At 45.4% G+C, this 20,450-nt stretch overlaps 2 protein-coding genes across 4 annotated transcripts in view; one reads left to right on the top strand and one right to left on the bottom strand.

Annotated features, from left to right (window-relative positions):
• The window catches only part of LOC147886923 (nucleoporin), a 34,604-nt gene that overhangs the window by 2,084 nt on the left and 12,070 nt on the right, over positions 1-20,450 (top strand). For all 3 annotated transcript variants that reach the window (XM_087394345.1, XM_087394347.1, XM_087394346.1), the window contains 4 exons: positions 85-2,730; positions 2,995-3,519; positions 3,604-3,702; positions 3,837-8,255. In XM_087394345.1, coding sequence (XP_087250471.1) covers positions 85-2,730; positions 2,995-3,519; positions 3,604-3,702; positions 3,837-8,255 — 7,689 coding nt within the window. The remainder of the gene's footprint in view (positions 1-84; positions 2,731-2,994; positions 3,520-3,603; positions 3,703-3,836; positions 8,256-20,450) is intronic.
• LOC147886924 (uncharacterized) lies at positions 8,339-11,114 on the bottom strand. The gene is made up of 2 exons (XM_087394047.1): positions 10,236-11,114; positions 8,339-8,389 (listed from the first exon to the last, which is right to left on the bottom strand). Exons 1-2 carry the CDS (start codon positions 11,112-11,114, stop codon positions 8,339-8,341), a joined length of 930 nt encoding a protein of 309 aa, XP_087250173.1.

Genomic DNA, 20,450 nt, shown 5'->3' with positions numbered 1-20,450 from the left:
CTTGGCTATTATGATGACAAGATCCTACCAAAGAAGTTTTCTATATATGTGGTGTCTGAGGATGGGTTTCCCCTGGCAGTGCAGGAATCTTTTTCTTCTGATGCAATCTCAGTGCTGGACTCTGTGCCCCCAATTAGTCCATCCAGGAATGCTTCAGTTGAACTTTCTTCGACCTTGGATAGGGTGGATGGACCTGTATCTTCCTCAGCGGCTCATAGTAGTACAGAATATGCAGTTAGAATGGAAGAGGCTGTTCAATGTGACCACGAACAATGGTGTATTGTGGGCGATCCTGTTAAGTTTTTTGACGTGGGAGCTGAATCTCTATCAGAGCATGTGCAAGAGACTCGAGCAGGAGAGCTACAGCCTTTGCGGTTGTCTCGCACATATGATTGTGATACCCCTGAAAGTAACGCTCAATTTCCTGATATGAAGAGCAGTATGACAGAGACACAGGTGCAGACTACCGAGCTTGCACAGGAGATTTCTTGGCAACGAGTACAGAGTCTACAGGAGGCACTTCCGTATTCGGAAAGTGCCATGGAGGATTCTAGGCTCAGCATAGACTTAAGTGTGGTTCCCCAAGAGCAAGACGAGAGTTTACTGGTGGAAGGCCTATCAGAGCCACATTCACATAATCTTCACTCAAGTCTGTCGGACAAACAAAATCACCTTGCTTTGGGTGCTGATGATTTGAGGTGCAGGATATCTTTATTGGAAGCAGAAATATCAGGCTTAAGTCACCTGAAGCACCAAGTACCTCTGTTGGAAGGTGAGGTCTCACAGCTTACATCAGCTTTGGCACAATCAAATCAACAGCTACAGGTGATAGATGCTGAGAAAGATGGGCTCATGTCAGAACTGGCTGGTTTACAGCAGTCATTGAATGCAGAAATTCAACAGAAGTTGGATTTAAAGATGGAGCTGGAGGAATTCAGAAAGAACTCTCAGGAATCGAATGTGCTTGCTGCAGCACAGCTTAGTGCATCACAAGAACAAATGAAAGAGTTGCATGATAGAGAGGTCGAATTACAAGGGCAGCTTTTGGCTTCCCGAAAGCAGGTTGAAGTATCTTTGGATGAAGTTCAAGCTGTAAGAGCCGAGATGGAGGAGCTTGATCTGCAGCTGAGAATTGCCAGACAGAGTGATAAAACAACAGAGACAAGGCTTGAGGAAACTCTTCAGGAGATGCATCAGGCAAAACATGAAAGAGCGTTGCTTGAAGCTGCTCTGAAAGCTAATGAAGAGAAGGTGATTGACATGGGCAGAAGGGAAGAAGAAGCACTGAGAGAGCTACAGATGCGGCTGAAGGAGGCCGAAGACAGCAGGAAAGAAATAGACACAAGGCTTGCAGAAAAAAAAGAGGAACTGCTACAGGTTAAAAGGCAAAATGAGGATTTCGTTTCACACTTACAAACAAAAGAAGCACAATTGACTGAGATGAGGGGCAGGGAAGAGCAAATGATGAATGATGTTGGCTGCATGCAAAGTCAGGTGCAAGCAATCGGCCTTGAAAAAGCTGGTTTGGTTGGACGACTGGAAGAATGTATGCAGAAGAAGATGGACGTGGAATTGCACGTGGCAGAATTGATGGGCTTGGTGGAAGAAGCCAACAGTGCAAAGGATAGATTATTACAGGAGCTCCAAGAAGAGAGGGTACGTTTAGGGTCTCTTTCAAATGAAAAAATGGCTCTTGCAGTTGAACTTAACACAACAAGGGAAGAGCTACAAAATCTATTTAATCAATCTGCAGTTGCATCGAACATGAATGCACAGCAGCTCAGGAAAGTGGAAGAGGAGAAGGGAGACTTAGAAAAGGACCTGAACAATTTGAGACGAGACCTTGCTGATCTAAATGATGGGAAACACCAACTTGTTTGTGAGTTGGGTGACTATATCAAACTTTCTGGAAGGCTTGAAGAGGAAAATGCTGGGACAATGCGTATGTTTGACGAGATGCAAAATGAAGTTCGCAATTTGGTGGTACAGAAAGAGGTACTAGAAACCAAACTCATTGAGTTGCAGGAGCAGGCAACCCAAGGTGGTGAGCGGGAAGCAAACCTTGTTTGTGAAATCAACAACCTAAGGTGCGATATGCAGATGTGCAATGATGAGAATCAACAGTTGGTAGCTGACCTTCGTTACCAGACCGAGATGGCAAAGGAATCTTCAGGAGAGAGATCACAATTAGAACATGACTTGAAGGAAATAAATGCTCAGGTGCAAATTGCTGTTGATGAGAAAGTCAAGCTGCTATCTGAACTGCATGAAAAACAAAAGTTGGTGAAGTTCTTGGAAGATCAAATAGCTCAGATGAGTTTTGAACTTCAAGAAACAAAGACCCAAGCAAAAACTCTGCAAGATGAAAGGGATAAGCTTGCTTCTGAACTCATTGTCTTTAAAGAACAGTCTGAGTGTGTGCAGACACAATTACAGTCCCGAATATTGCTGCTAGAAGATCAAATGAAGGTACAGCAGAGAATGGAAGAGGAAGCTTTACAACTGAGGGTTCACCAACAAGAGGTGGAGGGTCAGCTGTTCAAAATTGTCACAGAAAATAATTACCTAAAAGGGCTTGTAGACTCCTTGCATCTGCAGTGTGAGAATTTAGGTGAAAAGGAAGCTGCTTCAATACAGGAGCTTGGGGCTGCAAATGAGCGAGTCAGTGAAGTGGAGGCATTGAAATTCTCACTTGATCTGGAGCTTGCAACATTGAAGAAGCAATTGCAGGTCATGTATTGATTCATTCTTTTCGCACCCCTCTCTCTCTCTCTCTCTCTCTCTCTCTCTCTCTCTCCCCCCCCCCCCCCCCCCCAACAACCCCCCCCTCCCCGCGCCCTGGCCGCTCCCTCCTCTCCCCCCAAAAAAACCCCAGGGCCTGGCCCCCCTCTTTCTCTCCCTCCCTCCCTCTTTTGTTTTAACTTTGTTTCAATAACTTCCAATCTGCATACTGTTTGTGTTCTAGTCTTATGAGGTTTACATATATAGGTGCAGGTTACAAGAAATGATGAGAGGGCCTTGTTTTCAAGTCAGCCCAATTCCTTGACAGTGCAGTTTGAGGAGCATAATGAGCATGAGCTAGAAACTGTACATCTTGTTGATTTTGGGAAGCAAGAGCTTCAAGGTCTGGCTAACAAGAATGCTGAAGCTGGCACTAAGCTGGAGAGCAAAAAACTATGCTTGCAGGTTGAGGATAAGGGCCAGGCACAGGGGTCTGCTCTACCGTTTCAAGAGATAGAGGAGACAGAGAAACATAGACTAACTGATATCGGCATACATCTTGTACATGCGGAGGAGCAGGAAAATTACCCACTTCTTACTGAGTTAGAAAATGCAAAGCTGGATTTAATGAAAGTAAACAAAGAAAATGCCAGGTTCTTACGGGAGCTTGATACATCACAGCATCTTAGGCAGGCACTTGAAGAGGATAACACTCATTTGAGGGCTTGTTTAGAGCTGCTGCAGGAGAAGCTGAGCCTGAAAGAGAGTACAAATGCGCCAGATGGTTCAGATACGAAGGTAAGCATAGAGCAAATGCCAGGATTGATATCAACTGCAGTGCCTAAAGAAGCTGACTGGAGCATCTCAATTGATGTTTTGCAGGAGCAGCTTTCAGAGGGAGATGCCAGCCATTTTAATAACACATCAAATTTACAGCCATCTCCTAATATGACGGACTTTACATTACAAAAGCTAGAAAAGGTAACTCAGGTCTGTCTTTCTGGTGTCTGTCCAATATCATTGTACGGTTTCAGGTGTATCAATGCTTGCCAGAATCAATATCAAGTTTAATGCCTGAGAAAGGTGATCCAGTTTCTGTAATGAATGTTTTGCAGGAGCAGATCACAGAAGGTGATGCCATTCCAAAGGTGGCAGAGTTCACATCACACAAGCTGGAGAAGGTAGCTCAAGGTTCCCTCCCTCTATCCAGCCCTCCTATGGTCTCAGGTGTATCAAAGCTTATAAAGGCATTTGAACAAAAAGGCAAAATCAGGGCATCCAAAGGAAATGACAGAAGTTTAATGGATAATGATGATATACAACAACTCAGAGAATCCGAGGAAGAGAAAGCATGCCTTGTAGGGGCTTTGAAGCTAGTAGAGTTTGATACACATGTACTGCAACAGAGGATTGCTGAACTTGAAGAACATTTGGCTCTGCTGGCAGAGGAAAACAACCAATTGTCAAAGCAACAAGGGGAGTACTCGTACAAGATGGAGTTAGTGCAAAAGGATGCGTACGAGCTTCAAAAGAAAGCAGCAGAGCAAGTATCACATTGGCAGGCTGCAGCTGAAGACTTGCAAAGTGAGCTTGCACAGCAAACATTGGCCTTACAGGCTGAGCGAAGTTCATATGTAAAAGCTCTGGTCAATGAGGGTGGAGGAAAAGAGATTGCCACTGCTCTTAATGGATCTGGCAGCTTATTTTGTTCAGACACATGGAATGGATGCTCAAGTCAGATTGATATGGCTGAAGTCATGCAGAAGATAGAAGAGCTGAAAGCTGTCCATGAGCAGCTTGAAGGCCTGCATGCAGAAGTAGGCTGCAATTTGAAAACTGCAAAACAAGACCGCAATGCTGCTGTAAGAATGCTGATTGGAATACATCAGAAGCTTCAATGTCTCCCTGCACAAGCCCAACTGGGAAGAAAAGAAGAATGCTACCCTAGTGAGCACCCGGGGCATATGGAGGGTAACGCTGGTGGCTTTCAAGAGGACACAATCTCTGCTGTTGATATCAATGAACTTTATCACCAATGTAGTGACATTCTTGAAGAGTGGCAGAAAGTTGGAGAAGAAAAGATGCAGTTGGAATGTGCTGTGATGGAGCTGGATGCCTCACTTTCTATGAAGCAGACTGAAATAGAACAGCTTACTTTGAATCTGAATGATCTCTCACAAAAATCTGTCTTAATGTGCTCTCAAACTGCAAAGAAAAATGAAGAATGGGATGTGGCAGTCAAAATGCTTAAGGCTATGTATACTAGATTATGCCAACTTTCTCAAAAACAAAGAATTGCAAAGGAAGAGAGTGACCAGCTTATTGAGCCCCTGAGGCAATTGGAAGTGGAAGAAGCTTTTGAGGGAACTCCAGATTTGGGAATGTCCTTCATTGATTTTGATACCGTATATGGACAGTGTCATGGTTCAATTGATGAATTGCAGACTGTTTTGGAGGACAAGTGGCAGATGGAAGGCAATGCAAGAGAGTTGGAGGCTTTGTTGTCCACAAAAGAGAGTGACATTGCAGGGCTTATTGAGAAAGTTACTGAGCTCTCAGGAAATTGTGACTCAGTGTCTACTGAAGCTCTTAAAGCTACTGAAGAAAAGCTCATTCTACAAGATGAGCTCAAGAGAGTGCAGAGGTCTTGTTCTGAACAAGAAGAAGCACTGTCAAGGTTGTGCTCACATGCGAATGCCCTGTCAGACAAAGTGTCAACTGCTTTAGCTGATACTCTACTTGGCTATCAACGGGAGGATGGCAGTGATGTGATGAGTTGCTTGGATTTTTATGTGACCACTCTGCTGGTGCACTATGAATCTGCCTGTACGGAAGTTAAAGACTTTTTCCAAGGCGCTGCAGATGTATCCTTACACCAGGAAGAAATGGAAAAATTGAAGGTTCTTTTGGTATCAAAGGAGGTTGAGGCTACTCAGTTACATGAACAAATACTCCAGTTGACTAGTGAGCTTGATAAAGCAAGGGAAGATAGGGAGAACAAAGATGCTGAGCTTCGACAGGCAGAGCAAAAATTACTAGCAGTTAGAGAAAAGTTGAGTTTGGCAATTACGAAAGGTAAAGGTCTAGTGCAGCAGCGAGATGCCTTAAACCAGTTGTTGGCAGAGAAAACTGCAGAACTAGAGAGGTTAGGACCTTCATACAAACAGGAACTAGACCTAAAAGCAGCTGCATTGCATGAGGCTGAGGTAAAGCTAAAGGTGTTTGCAGAGGCAGGAGAGCGTGTGGAAGCTTTGGAATCAGAACTTGCCTATATAAGAAACTCTGCAAATGCTTTGCGAGAGTCTTTCTTACAAAAGGATGCTATTCTTCAAAAAATTGAGGAACTTTTGGAGGATGCAAAACTACCAGATGAGCTGAAACCTAAAGAAATAATGGACAAAGTAGAATGGTTGATTGAAGCATGCAACCAAAGACACGTGGAGGCACTTAGGTTGGAGGAAGGGCAGGCTCAATCTAAAGCGATGATGGGGTCCACAGTCTTTTTGACAGAGGCACGGAGAGAGCAGCCTGAACTTTCAATAGAGTCAGCCTTGCAAAGGCAGGAAATTGATGACCTGAATAGAAAGCATGAAGAATTATTACGCAAGTATCGCAGCATGGCAGAACAGTTAGCAATGTTAGAGCAGTCTCTGTTGGAAAGGAATTATGTCGTCCAAAGGTGTGAAGAACTTTTAGATGCTATTGACATGCCGGGAACAGTAAGGTCTAAGGAACCTGAAGATCGGATTGCCTGGCTAGGAAGAGCAGTTGATGAGGCACACATATTGACACACACGCTTCAAAGCGAGGCACAGAGTTCTCAGGGGGTTATTGATACATTGAATTGTGCTCTTAAGGAGATGCAGGAACAAAATCATGCACTTTCAGGCGAGTTAGCTGCAAAAGACCTTGAGATGAAAAGGTTGGCCTTGGATTTTGAAGATATGACTTTGAAGTATAGTACCTTATCTAAGCCAGCATCTCAAGTTACCAGTGAAAGCGACAGGGAACTGTCACAAGATGATATACTAGCTTCACTAAAGAGACAGCATGAGCAAGAGGCAAGTGAAGGGATACAATTATCTGAACAGAGCCTAGAAGTTCTTGTCAGTAACATCCAGACCATGATGGACGGAGTTGTGCAGGGAGATGAAGTGGATAGGATCTTCTCGGTGGGTGCTTCTCTAAGCACGATTTTGGAAAGCTCTGTAAAGGTACTTGTAGAGAACTGTAAGTGTTTGTCTCTAGAAGTTGTGGATCTTAAGCACAGGCTGTCAGAAATTTCAGATCTAAGCGTGGCCAAGAAAGAGCGAGAGGAATGTGGTCTGGTAGAACAACAGCTGCAGACCTTGCAAGAAGCACTGTCTGGAAAGGTTCTAGAGGCAAGAAACTTGAGTCTGCAAGTAGAAGAGTTGGCCTCAAACAGATTGTCAAATGAGGATCAGATCAGTGGGCTTGTACAGCAAGTGAGTTCACTTACAGATGAGCTTGCTTTTGTGAGGGAAGAGTTTGCAAAAACACAGATCGAAGCTACACAGGCAGAGGGTAAGCTCACTTCTGTCCGAGAAAAGCTTAGCATGGCTGTGAAGAAAGGCAAGAGTGTGGTCCAGCAGCGAGATGCTATAAGGCAGTCTCTAGATGAGAAAGTTACAGAACTCAGTCAGATCAAACAGGAGCATCAAGCACAAAGTCTGGCTCTAAAAGAGGCAGAGCAGAAACTGAAGCATCTAACAAGTGCTGTGGAGCATGCGGAGAGACTAGAGTTAGAGTTGTCATCTTCCAGGGATTATGCAGCGAGCATGGAGCTGTCATTGCAGGAGAGCAATAGAGCTTTTCAGAAGTTTGCAGCAGCCCTTGACAAAATAAACATATTGGGAGCTCCTCGATTGAGAGACCCTGTGGAAAAGATACAGTGGCTTTCACAGGCTTTAGCTGATGCACAAAAAAAGGCAGGACTTTGCGAGCAAGAGACAAAGAAATCTAAAAAAGCTGCCGAGTTGTTGACCCTTGAGTTAGAAGAATTGCATGGGAGACTGGATACTCTTGCTGATGAATTAATGCATTCAGAGAAGATTGCATCTATCTTGCTAGAAGAGAAGAAAGCAGCTGAGACAGCTAAAGCTGAGGCTGGTTTGCGCCTTGAGCATGTCATGGCAAATGTCAACTCACTTTTGGTTGAACTGAGTGAGTTAAGAGAGTCCAAAGCAGGATTTGAGCAGGAGAACAATACTCTGAAAGATGCATTGACCGCTCAGATGGAGGAGATTAGACATCAACAAGTCAAAGTTGAGCAGCAGCTCAAAGATTCAACTCATTTGCAGACCAGGCTATATTCATTGAAAGAAAAGCAGGCTGGTTTGCTCAACGCTGTTGCAGATGAGGTTTTCAGATACATACAAGAGTCAAGGAGGATGAAGAACTTAGCAGCAAAGACATCTGTAGAGCTTTCTTCCTGGATGGATCAAAGTGCCCAGTCTACTGTAGCAGATTGCAATCCCTCCATGGGGAGCTATACTACTGATTGGCGGACTGAGGTATGTTGCAGACCTTGAGCATAAGGGTCCGGTGTTAATGATTGTGTAATTTGCATCAAGAATCCCACAATATGTAGGATAATTTACTTTAACCTTGGAGAACTGAAAAACAACAGAGAGGATAGAATGCAACTCTAACAAGAACTGTGAAACACTAAACAGACCCAAGAATGTAGTGGAGGGGGAAGGGGCAGATTTGGAGATGGGGAGAGAATAGCAGAAGGAAGGGAGAAGAAGGGGAAGGAGAGAGGAGGAGAGAGAAGAATGAGGGGATAGAGAGATAGAGAGAGGGAGAGAGAGAGAGTGTGAGCGTAGGCAGCAGGTAGCAGGAAGGAGGAGGGAGAGTAGATAGGATTAGATGTCACATCAAAAAGTACCTTACAATCCTTTTGGGTTGACTTATATAGTCCCCCACAGTTCCCACATTTCCCCTACTATTCTCCCATCTATTTCCCCCTTAAAATCCATCTTTTTCCCACCTTCATTACAGCCATCCCTTCCCAAAGAATTTTGCCCTCAAAATTTCCAAGAGGCTGCCCTGGATGAGAAGGATACAACAGAAACTGATCAGCTCTGTAGGAGATAGGGGTAGTCCTGCACAATGCTCTCAGGTTGCCAAGAATTCTCATCTTCCGTTAAACCTTTCCATTTGATGAGGTATTCTGTGTAGGCTTTGTTCCTGAGTACATGATCTCTGAAGCCCTTGATTTGCTCCGGCACATAGATTATGTGGCCCTCTTCATCCATAGGAGGCAACTCAGGAAGAACCTGGACATGCTGTCCGACATGTGGTTTCAGCAAGGATACATGGAAAACATTATGGATCTTGGAGGTACTGGGTAGTTCCAACTGATATGCTACCTGCCCAACTTTACGGATGATTTTGTAGGGGCCATAATACCTGTGGGCAAGCTTTTTGTTGGTATTACCTTTGAGCAAGGAATATCGATTCTTATGGAGACGTAAATGCACATAATCCCCTTCTTCAAAAGATAAGTACCTCCTTTGTTCATCCGCATACTTCTTCTGCTTGGCTTGGGCATCCTGCATATTCCTCTTAGCCAACTGCAGAAGGGCATTCATACTCTCCAAATCATTCCTTGCTTGCTGATTTTTCACAGCCAAGTCTGCAACCCTGGAAGGCATTCCCACTTTGCATCCATACATAGCCTCAAATGGACTCATGCCAATAGAGAGGTGTTTGGTGCTGTTGTAGCAAAATTCAGCCAATGCTAACCATTTGTCCCAAGACTTCTGTGTGTCATGACAGTAATGCCTTAGATACTCCTCCAACCACTTGTTCACCCTCTCTGATTGTCCATCCGTCTGTGGATGATAAGCAGTACTAGGCGCAAGGGAAGTACCAACTGCAGTGAATAACTCCTGCCAAAAGTGACCCATAAATTTAGCATCCCTGTCACTGACAATCTCCTGAGGAAAACCATGGTGCTTGAACACATACTCAATTGTGCACTTGCTGGCCTTGGCATAAAGCTGATGCATTCTCAAGATTTCTAGCACTTGTCGGACATGGTCAATGTGTTCCTGTGCATCCTTACTATAAATGAGAATGTCATCGAAAAATACCAGCACACATTTGAAAAGGTGGTGGTGTAAGATCTTGTTCATGAGTGCCTGGAAGGTGGCTGGTGCATTAGTCAAACCAAAAGGCATCACCTTGAACTCATATAATCCTCTTTCTGTACGAAAGGCAGTCTTATGCTCATCACCCTCTTTCATCCTGATCTGATGGTAACCTGACCTCAAATCAATCTTCGTGAAATACTGAGCACCCTTGAGTTCATCCAGCAGGTCATCAATCCTGGGAATAGGAAACCTGTTCTTAATGGTGGTCTTATTCAATTCTTTGTAATCAATGCACATACGAAAAGAGCCATCCTTCTTTTTCACCAGGAGTACTGGAGATGCAAATGGCGAGGTGCTATGAGCAATGAAGTTTTTCTCAAGCAAATCTCGCACTTGTGTTGCCACTTCTTCCCGTTCAACCTTAGAGAGTCGGTATGGGGCCTTGTTTATTGGTTTACTACCATGTTCCAGGACTATGGCATGATCAACATCTCTTTTTGGGGGCAACTGAGATGGCATATCAGCAAACACATCCCCAAATTCTAAGAGCAATTTCTGCATTTCACAATTATCCACATGGGGAATACCACCCTCCTGAGGTACAGAGACATTCAATGCATAAATGGCACTTTTGTTCTTGAGCTCCCTAGCTAGCTGCCTTGCTGAAATGACCTGCAATTTCTGATTCACAATGCCCTGCAATGTAACAGTTCTACCCTTGTGGCAAAACTCAAGAGATAAAGCATTCAAATCTATACTGATTTTCCCCAGGGATTTCAGCCAATCACAACCGAGGACAGCATCTATGGGTCCCATATCCAATGCCAAAAGATCACCTGCAAACTCATAATGATCAGAAAACTTGATCCTGGCATCCTGGCAATAATGTCTGCTGATCATGTGCTGTCCATTCGCGATCTCCACTTTCAGACCATGGTCTATCTCTGTAGCAACTAATCCCAATCTTTGCAATGTTCTACAATTAATGAAACTGTGAGTGCTACCACTGTCTACCAATACATGGACAGATCTGCCATTAATCATTCCCTTCAACCTGATTGTGTCAGCACTTTTGGCACCCATCAAGGCATGTAGTGAGATGGTATACAGTGTAGACTGGGCATCCCAATAAATCTGTTCATCATCCACAGGAACATTACCATTAGCATCACCTCTGACATGAAAAGGCATTGTAGGTTGATGCTCCAACACAGAGGGTGTTGGCTTACGGCCTTTCCTGCTACATGTAGGCTGAATATCAATCTCATGCATCACATGAGAGGTTTGCTCAATAGCCCCACCCGGATTAAAAGGAAAAACAGTCCCCTTTGTGGCATCTGTGTCAGGAGACTCATCTGCATCATGAGCTCCTGTCAATTCCTCATGAGAGACATCATGGGGGTCTACTACATCAGCCGCTTCATCATCATCAGATAATTCAATTATCATGCTGAGTTTGGCTGAGCTGACATTCTTCATTTTGCACACATCTCGTTGCTCAGGTGTCCATTTCTCTCCACACCTAAAGCATAAATTGCCTTCTTCCTACTGTCCATTATGGCTCTGGAATGTTGTTTAACTTCTGATTTGCCAAAACCAGCACTGGGTTTGACACCTGATTTTGCATCCATGGGCCTGTATGGCTTTGCATATGGCATCTTACTTCCAGAAACCGTTGGGTATCGTGGGAAGGAAGCAGCTGCTGGTTTCTTATCAATCCAATCAGCAGAATTTGTCTTTCTGTCAGCATCATAAGCAGTACCATAGAAGCTATGTGACACATGCTTGTACTTGCCAGCATATTTTGGCTCAAACACCTCAGCAAGCTGGGCTGCTCGCTCAATGGTTAGAGGATTGTGAGCTCTCACATCAGCAGCTAGAGAGGGATCTAAGCCTTGTATAAAACGCAGCAACTTCCCTTTCTCAGAAATATCGTGTACAAACAAAGAAAGTCTCCAAAAACGCTGCAAGTACTCCTGGACCGTACCTGTTTGTGACAGTGCATAGAATTCAGCAAGGTACTGTTCAAGGATCAGGGCCGAGACGAAGGCCGTGACCATAAGCTCCTTGAACTGTTTCTAGGTGGTAGGCTTCTGAGGTGACTCTCGCATGTAACGCCACCATGTATGTGCATAATCCTATAAATGCATGCCAGCAAAAATGATCCTCTCCGCATCATTCTTAGGGTAGAAGCGGAAATAATCTTCAAGCTTCGTGAGCCACTCCTCCAACTCATTGGGAGTGCGAGTGTCACCCTTAAACTTATGCACAGAGATTTTATCTTTCACATCTTTGGCTGCGTTATTCCTATAGTGACTACCAGCATACTCACGCTTGAAGCTCACATACTGTGAAAAGGGCATCTCATTACGAACATCCTCAGGCAAAGCCCTTTATGAACGTAAGGCATCTGAAAGCATATCATCCATGTTTGCATGCTGCCCACTTCCAGCATCATGCTGGTTAGGAGAACCACTCCCTTGATGCATAAAGTGCGTCTGACTGAAAGCATTACCTCCCTGATACGCAGGCTGAGTCTGACTGAATGTATTAACAGGAGGTGTCATCGGAGCATGCAATCCTTGCTGAGTCTGCCTGCCATAAACATCTCGGTGGGTGGGTGGCATAGAAAAAGGTTGAGAAGAGGACTGGCCCCTCTCCCAACTGCCCTGAAACCCAACACCCAATCCAGGCATGCTCGCCGTTGGCAAAAATGTGCCAATGGGCCGGCCCAAAATGGATGGCTCAGCCAATGAAATATGCGAGCCAAATGGAGGCCTGGAATCAATAAGAGAAGTGCTCGGCGGCACGGGCAAGGCATCACCAGAATCAACATAATCCCCATGCTGGGGTGCATGCATAGAACCAACATCATAAGTGCGACGGCCATCAGCCATAAATCCCCTGTGTGGGTCAGGAAAATCACCCTGGCTATCCGACTGATCCCCGTGCTGGGGTGCGGGCTGCTTACCCTTATCGTGCATACTGATGGCGGTAGTGATCTGTTGCCCAATGTTCTTACCCATCTGGGTGATAGCTGTATCGTGCATAGCCATAGCAGTGGTGAGCTGCTGCCCCAACTGCTGACCCATCTGTTGAAAAGCCCCCTGAAGCATTGAGGCCAATGCATCTAGAAACTGTGTGTCGGTAGGCATAGCAAATACTGGCTGTGAAGGAGATGTACCCTCTGTGACCGCCATCTGCTCCTGCTGAGCAACATCGTCACCGTGCTGAGATGACTCATCCGACCGGGGTGCACGCCTAGGTGCCATGAGTGACACGAGGAAAATGTGCCAAGTGTCGAAGGCTCGATGTAGAGGCTGGAGAGGTGTCAGTAGCAGTCGTTGAAGAGGTTCGAAGAAAGCTCGGTGAAGAGGCTGGAAACGGGGCTCAAAATGAGCCACGAAGGTGGCTAAGAAAGGCCCAGAATAGGGCTGTAGGAGTACCCTAAAAGAGGTTTTTTTTTTTTTGGGAAGCTTAGGACAACTAAGACACCTAGGGTAGTTAGTACAGTTCTAGCCTAGACCTTTAGGACTGTTAGGACACTGTCTTAGACCAACCTAAGCCAACCTTTAACCTTAGTTAGTACTAAGCCAAACTGACTAAACCTAACCTTACCCAATCACTAACCTAACTAAACCTAGCCAAAGTAACCCAATCCACTAACTAGCGAGACCTAACCAGACCTAAACTAACCTAACCAACCAACCCATCCACTAGCCCACTGTAGTTCCCAGCAACCTTAGAGGCTAAGGTTTGCAGGGTAGGCAGCGCACGGGTGCGGATGGTGGCGTAGAGATGGCGCGCACGGGCGGAGAGGCGCAGCAGTCGGGAGACGCACGGGATCAGATGGTCAAATAGGATGGACGGTGACGGTAACGGAGGTCGATGCTGACGGGCAGAGAGGATGGATGGGTGACGGTAACGGAGGTCGACGGTGACGGGGATGATAGCAGGACTGTTGCGTGATTCTTGTTGGCGATCGGACGTAGGCCGACGATCAGCACTAGACATTTTGCCATATAGGGTAGCCCTCGTACGGCGACTTGCTCATCATCTGTCCCACAGCTGAATTGGAGCTGTACGACCTGTTATCCATCTGTGCCCCAGACGAATTAGAGCTCGCTAGGATTGCAGATCTTATTGCTCGAGGTGTTCTACTTTTGCAAGGTCTAGTGTCCGTCTGCTTCGTGGAGACTTTGTTTGAGAACGCCGTTCATTCCAAAAGCCCTGAGTGTTGGCGTACAGTTGGTGTAACAGGTACTGAGATTCGGAGTGAAGGGGTGAAGGGGAAGCAAAGGTGCCAGAGTCGGGGCTCTGATACCAATGTAGTGGAGGGGGAAGGGACAGATTTGGAGATGGGGAGAGAATAGCAGAAGGAAGGGAGAAGAAGGGGAAGGAGAGAGGAGGAGAGAGAAGAATGAGGGGATAGAGAGATAGAGAGAGGGAGAGAGAGAGAGTGTGAGCGTAGGCAGCAGGTAGCAGGAAGGAGGAGGGAGAGTAGATAGGATTAGATGTCACATCAAAAAGTACCTTACAATCCTTTTGGGTTGACTTATATAGTCCCCCACAGTTCCCACATTTCCCCTACTATTCTCCCATCTATTTCCCCCTTAAAATCCATCTTTTTCCCACCTTCATTACAAAGAACTTGAGAAGCAGCTCAACCAACGAACGAGACCTCAATGCTGTCCACACTGTTGATGGAGACTGCTTTGCGAGGCTAGTGATGAGGCTAGTACTAGCTGTCCACGGGAATGTAGGGTTACTGCGTGAGAGAGCTGAATGGACTGAGATGAGAGAGCTGAAACTGAGATAACTGAGGGACAAACTGAGAGGAACGAGAGAGCATGTGCGGAGCTGAAAACTGAGAAAGGAACTGACGAAACAAGACTGGCAAACCTCGACTTTGCCGCTGCCCAAACCTGCTACTGATGCGTGGAGATCTGCCCACAAATTGTGATTGGTATGGAGCTGATTCAGGGACAAGGCTGGCGCTTGAATGGTGCTGCAGAGGGAGGACTAAGGCAAGAACTGAATGGGAGAATGAGGGGTAAAGAGCCCCTTAAATAGGGCTGGGAAACAGCCAACTGGCAGGCATTTTGACTGACCAGACCAGTCGCTTGACTGACTTGTTTGGTTGGGTCTTTTGACCCAACCTGGTCAGCCCCTTGGGCGACCTACCTGGCCTGTAAACGGCTGGTAGGGTGGCCCTCAAATGGCTGCCCTAAGGCGGGCCATTTGACCTAAAACTCACCCGAACTAACACCTAACTAATCTAGGCCGACCTAGCTAATCTAGACAGTTCTCTAGTGGGTACAACAGTGCTGTGACTGACCCTAAAGCTCAGAGAATGATTTACATAGCTTGTGCTTGACTCGTCCTTAGACTAGGGTTCACAATGGGGCCACGGCATACGACAAAAAGTCCTAATTGAAGCAGGTGGGCAAGCGATGCCCCAAGCTTTCCCTCAGAAGATTTGGATCTTTTCCTATCAGCAAGAAAATGATGTCTCCAAGGAGCTGCCGTTACAGACACTTGGACCATGCACAATGTCTTTCATGTCTCGTGGTTAAAGCCATACATTGGACCAACACCCAGCAATGTCTTAGATGAACCACAACCCGAGGTAATTTACAATGCTTAAGTCATCGAGCTAGAGCAGATTCTTCTCCACAAGTGGAAGTAGGTCAAGATGACCTTTCACACAAAGTTGCGAGATTGGGGTACTGGGTACCCATGAAGCGGTTTGGCTAAACAAAGGATTCTTCTAGGAGTTTCTCGAGATTTTTGCAAACTACTTGGAGGCGATGCATCTACCGCGAAGTTAAGGAGGGAATGTCACATGCACGCTTGCACTAGGGTGCATTGTGACGTAGATAGACCCAATCCCCCTTTGAAATGGACATCTCTATAGGACTTATTCACGTGGCACGTGTATGCTTCTTGTACCTTGGCTAGCCTTCTTGACTGACTCACCATGGTCTCTGTAGTTTTGTTGGCTTCAAGGGATGGGAAAATCATCCAAGTGAGAAGAGATGAGAACCACTTATTGAATGCAGCATCATAAGGTATGCAACCAATACTTGATGAATGCGTAAGATTAAAGGATGGCCTGCACCGATGGAAGGTTTTCCACTTTAATCGTGTATCTCAATAAGCGAACAAAGGCCCAACCCAGAATAACCATGGTTAGGTGATCTGTTCTGGTAAGGTGTGCCCACACTTTTTGGGTCAAGACTTGTAATGTAGTTGAAATGATTGCCAAGTATCACTAGTACACACCTTTGCCTACACGTCTCTTCGAGTGCTAGAACTAGGGGTTGTTAGATAGCCTAACTTGGTGCACCCAAATTGGGTATAGGTTTTGGGGTGCGTACCAATATCCTGGAATGGTACACATTCTGGAATTGATGGATGAAAAGCCAACACATTCCATAGGTGGCAAGATTCGAAGTTATAGGTCTTCTAACCTCCTCGAGACGGTGCACTAATCGCACATTTAATGACACCTCCCTGTGCACATAGTGTATTAATGGTCATGCTTTTATAGGAGGATGAAGAGTACCTAAACCTAATCTGTTTTGATAGTATTGCATCCCTAGGTCCTTGCATAAAATTTTAAGGATTTTAGTCATGCTTTTATAGGAGGATGCAGACTACCTAAACCTAATCTGTTTTGATAGTATTGCATCCTAGGTCCTTGCATAAAATTTTAAGGGTGCACTTGGCAGTTTACTCTCCCAGAGTAATGAAGATGTGATTCACTGGACACTTTTGGGCAAAGCAACCCCGAGGTGAATAGGTCCACCCTTTGGAAGAAGTCGAATTAGCCATGGAATGGTCACTTAACCGTTTATAGTCAGTGGCAAAATACTTCACTAGAAAGACAGTTTCAATGAAAAAAGACAAACGGAGAAGCTCTTAAGAAGCATTGAGTTCCACATACTTGATGGGAACTAGTTGGCTGACCTAGCCATCGGCTATTAAATGAACTAGCCAAGGGTTTTTGCACTAAAATGTCTTCTCTCTGGCACATATGAAGAGGTGTTAAGGCACTTCATGGCTTAAGTGATGCATCAGAGCTCAATTTTACTTTTGATTTACTCTATTACTATTTTAAGTAAATAGAGTAATGAATTCAAGCTGGGGCATTCTGACAATGAGGGTACCAAGAGCTTGAGAAGGCGAACATCTTACTTTAAAGGACAAAAGTCAACATCGACAAAAAGTCAACGCGGACTTTTTGACCAAAAAGTCAAACCTGTGTTTTTTGACCTGCGCTGTCTTTCTGAGGCTTCCTGGCAGTATCTGATGGCGCTTGAGCCTGTAGGAAGCATGCCACGGACTGTAGATGCCCGTGACATCTCCTTCTGCTGAACTGTTGAAACTCGATCTAGTGTATGGAGAGAGCGACCTGGGATACTAAAGGGCGGAAATAACTAGTGAAAAGGACTTTTACAACATCTGTATACCTGGCTCATGGATCCTAATCTGATGGAACTGAATACCTGACTCGTGAACCCTGATGTGACAGAATTGAATCCCAAGGTCCTTTGCTGACTTTTAGTAAGTATACTTGTTGTGGTGTAATGATCCAAGAAGATGCTCAATTTGATTCTCCTCTATGCATATTGGTGATAGTGATGGAGGAAAATTCATCATGAGAAAGACATCCTGGTCTTGCGGTAGTAGTGTGTCCTACTGAGTTGTGACTCGAGCCCTCCGAATTACTGAAATCAAAGGTTGAGACGGAACACCTCTAAGCCAAGAAATGAACTTGGACCCATGGCGTGGGATCTTGACATCCAAGCCTTGGTTTTGATAACCTGGCCGGACTTCGAACTCGTGCACCATCGTGTCCCCAAGATGATGTCCGCTGCTTGCGTAGTGGCTGATAGTCTACCCACCCTGAGATCTTCAGTGTGGCTGAAGCTACCTGCATGCTGCTCTCTATCTGCTGTCCCTAAAATGCACCATTCAAGGCAATAGTTTCCGTTGGCGTAAGAGTCAACTGAACCTGCTTAGCTCCTTTGGTCCTCTGAAGTGCTTGAATCTGTTGGGATAAGGACAATCTGTCTGTAGAACTGAAACATATTGTGAAACTGACGAGGCTCCCTCTTCTGCTGATCTTCAAGCTCCTCATGACCACTGAGGTTGTCCTTGTAGGAGTTGAAGCTGTAGGTGAACCACTTGACCGGGCTCTTTGTGGCCGTTGCTGATGGGGCTTCCCAATTCCCACCATCACTTGGCGTAGAATCGCGGGACTTCTTAGTGTTGACCTGTTTGGATCCTCCCTTATGCATAAGTTGAAATTCTGAGCAAACTCGTATGCACTCTCGTAATCCCGTGGCCTGAAACTTGTGACATACTGTTGGATGTTCGTACTGAGCCAATAGAGAAAGTTGCTCACCTTCTGATTTCCTCTAGTTGCAACTGTACGAACATCCGAGTGAACTTGTTGGTGTAATGATTCATAGTCTCAGTGTCCCCTTGGCGTAGCTCATAGAACTGACTCTGAAGCTTGTCCAAATACTGGGGTGGTAGGAACCATGATCAGAGTCTTTCACGAATTTCATCCATGTGTATAGAGGTGCCTCCTTGTCTGCATCATATTGGTCTTTTGCCACTTGAGCCATCAGGTGACCGCCTCGCCTGTAAGGTGCATGGATGCTAGGATGCACCTCTCGTTGTCATTACCAAAAATATTTATCGAGCCACGAAGTTAACACTGAAGGTTCTTGCTCACCATCATATGGTGTGAAGTTGAGCTTCCCAGGGAAAGAAGGCTTGACGGGCGGTGGGATTCTCTCCCTTTCCTCCCCTGGTAGTCGAAGTAGAGAAATGAGGTGTTGCCAGTCCTGTTCTACCTTTTCCTCCTGAGCACTACGCTCCCGTTCTTCCTTTTCCTCCGGAGTGGTACGCTCTCTAAGCTCCCTTGTCTCCTGAGCCTTGCGGTCCCAGGGTTCCTTAGCTTCTCGAGCCTCATGATTGCGTTCCTCTTTTGCCTCCTAAGCTATGTTCTCTGTCGGCTTGCTCACGATCGTCCCGCATTTCTTGGAGCTAAACCATGCACTTGAAGAGACTCTTGGACTGATGTTGCTACATCTCCATCGTACTTTGCATCATGGCCATCATGGCAGACATTGAAGTATGTGTAAGATTTTGTGGTGGTAGGGGTTGGGAACTTCCCCACCCGTCTTGGACTGCTCACTAACACTCATGGTGTCCTTTCTGGTTTTCGTCTATATCATAAAACAATGGGGCTGTCCCTAAATTGACCCTCCCTATCTCAGGAAAGAAAATTTGAAGCTCTGATACCAATGTAACAGGGAGATAGCCTAACTCACTCTCTCTCTTGCTCACTACTATTTGAACTAAAAGAATGATGCACTCAAAACACAAGTGGAATTGTGGAGTGAGTGTGAGAATCAGAGGGAGAAAATATAGCGGGCCTCCGCAGGATGAAAATGATTAACGAACAATGTCTGGCCTAGTGGCTAATAGACAAGTACTGTATGGAGGGGAATCCCTATCATGACAAGAGAACTCACTAATCCGTGATTAGTAGACATTAAAACATTATTATATATTATACGCCAATGGTGTAACATGTATTTGTATTTATGATGGACACCGACTGATTTGTTTCGTGGTGGATCATCTTAGTAGATAGGACTTGTCGAGCTGGAGCCACTGCTTGAGACGGCATCGAATTTGGACATGTGGCACTTATTCTATTAATAAAAATGTGTGCACACGTGTCTAGGTCCTAGGGGCAATAGGAAGGGAAGGGTACATTAAGGTGCATTGAATGGTAGATGCATGGGTCATAAGCTAAGGGTAGGTGTAAATGGCAAGATGGAACTTGAGTGATCTCAAGGGACATTATGAAAGGGTACCACCCTTTCATTGTAAATCTCATGTAGCATTCTCTCTATCATTCATCCGCCATCTCTCACACACCTTGCATGTAGGTCGAAATAGAAACAAGGACTCTCACGAAGGCGCTCTTCCCCATTGGAGGGCCAATTGGCATTCAAATTTTGCATGCATTGCACACATTTGCATTCTCGAAAAGTCTGCCATTTCAGAGCCCTAAAGCAGGCTCTTCATTTGCTGGTTATCCATTTTACCTTGCTGCCTTTGCTATCTCAGATTGAGACTATGGAGCCTCGTCCTCGTGGTGAAGACTCATTAGCACCACTCTCAGCTAGGGATGAGCAGCATGACAAAGCAATGGGGCTTATTGGTGTGAGGTTGGCCAACCAATTGCTTCATCAACTTGACCTCACTACTTCAGCTAAGAAGACCTTGGACAAGCTCGAGAATATTTATGCCACCTCTATTGGACTTGAGGATTAAGCTTTATCAGCTATATTGCACGATCTATCCCTCTCTAAGGTGGTAGATGATGCTTAGATCTATATGTTTTTGTGTTGAGTCAATAAAGGTTCTCAGCCTTGAGTAGTCCCTTTAAATTGAATGTATTTGGAGTTAATAAGAGGTACTTTGCCCTGGGTTGTCTCCCAAAAATGAATGTATTGTCTTTTACTTTGGTTTGATGGTATTGACCACCCAGTTCGGAGTAAGGGGGGGTGACGAGTG

The sequence above is a fragment of the Dipteris shenzhenensis genome, chromosome 23, assembly GCF_047967505.1.
Source record: "Dipteris shenzhenensis isolate YYH24624 ecotype China chromosome 23, Dip_SZ_1.0, whole genome shotgun sequence".
NCBI classification, from domain to species: Eukaryota; Viridiplantae; Streptophyta; class Polypodiopsida; order Gleicheniales; family Dipteridaceae; genus Dipteris; species Dipteris shenzhenensis.
This window is presented reverse-complemented; position numbering and strand designations above follow the sequence as displayed.

Excerpts from the sequence above, each read along its gene's own strand:
- LOC147886924 (XM_087394047.1), bottom strand. The coding sequence starts at position 11,114 with ATGCATGAGATTGATATTCAGCCTACATGTAGCAGGAAAGGCCGTAAG. Across the intron at positions 8,390-10,235 it reads GGGAAGAAGTGGCAACACAA|AGTTGCATTCTATCCTCTCT; the intron begins GTGCGAGATTTG and ends AGTTCTTGTTAG.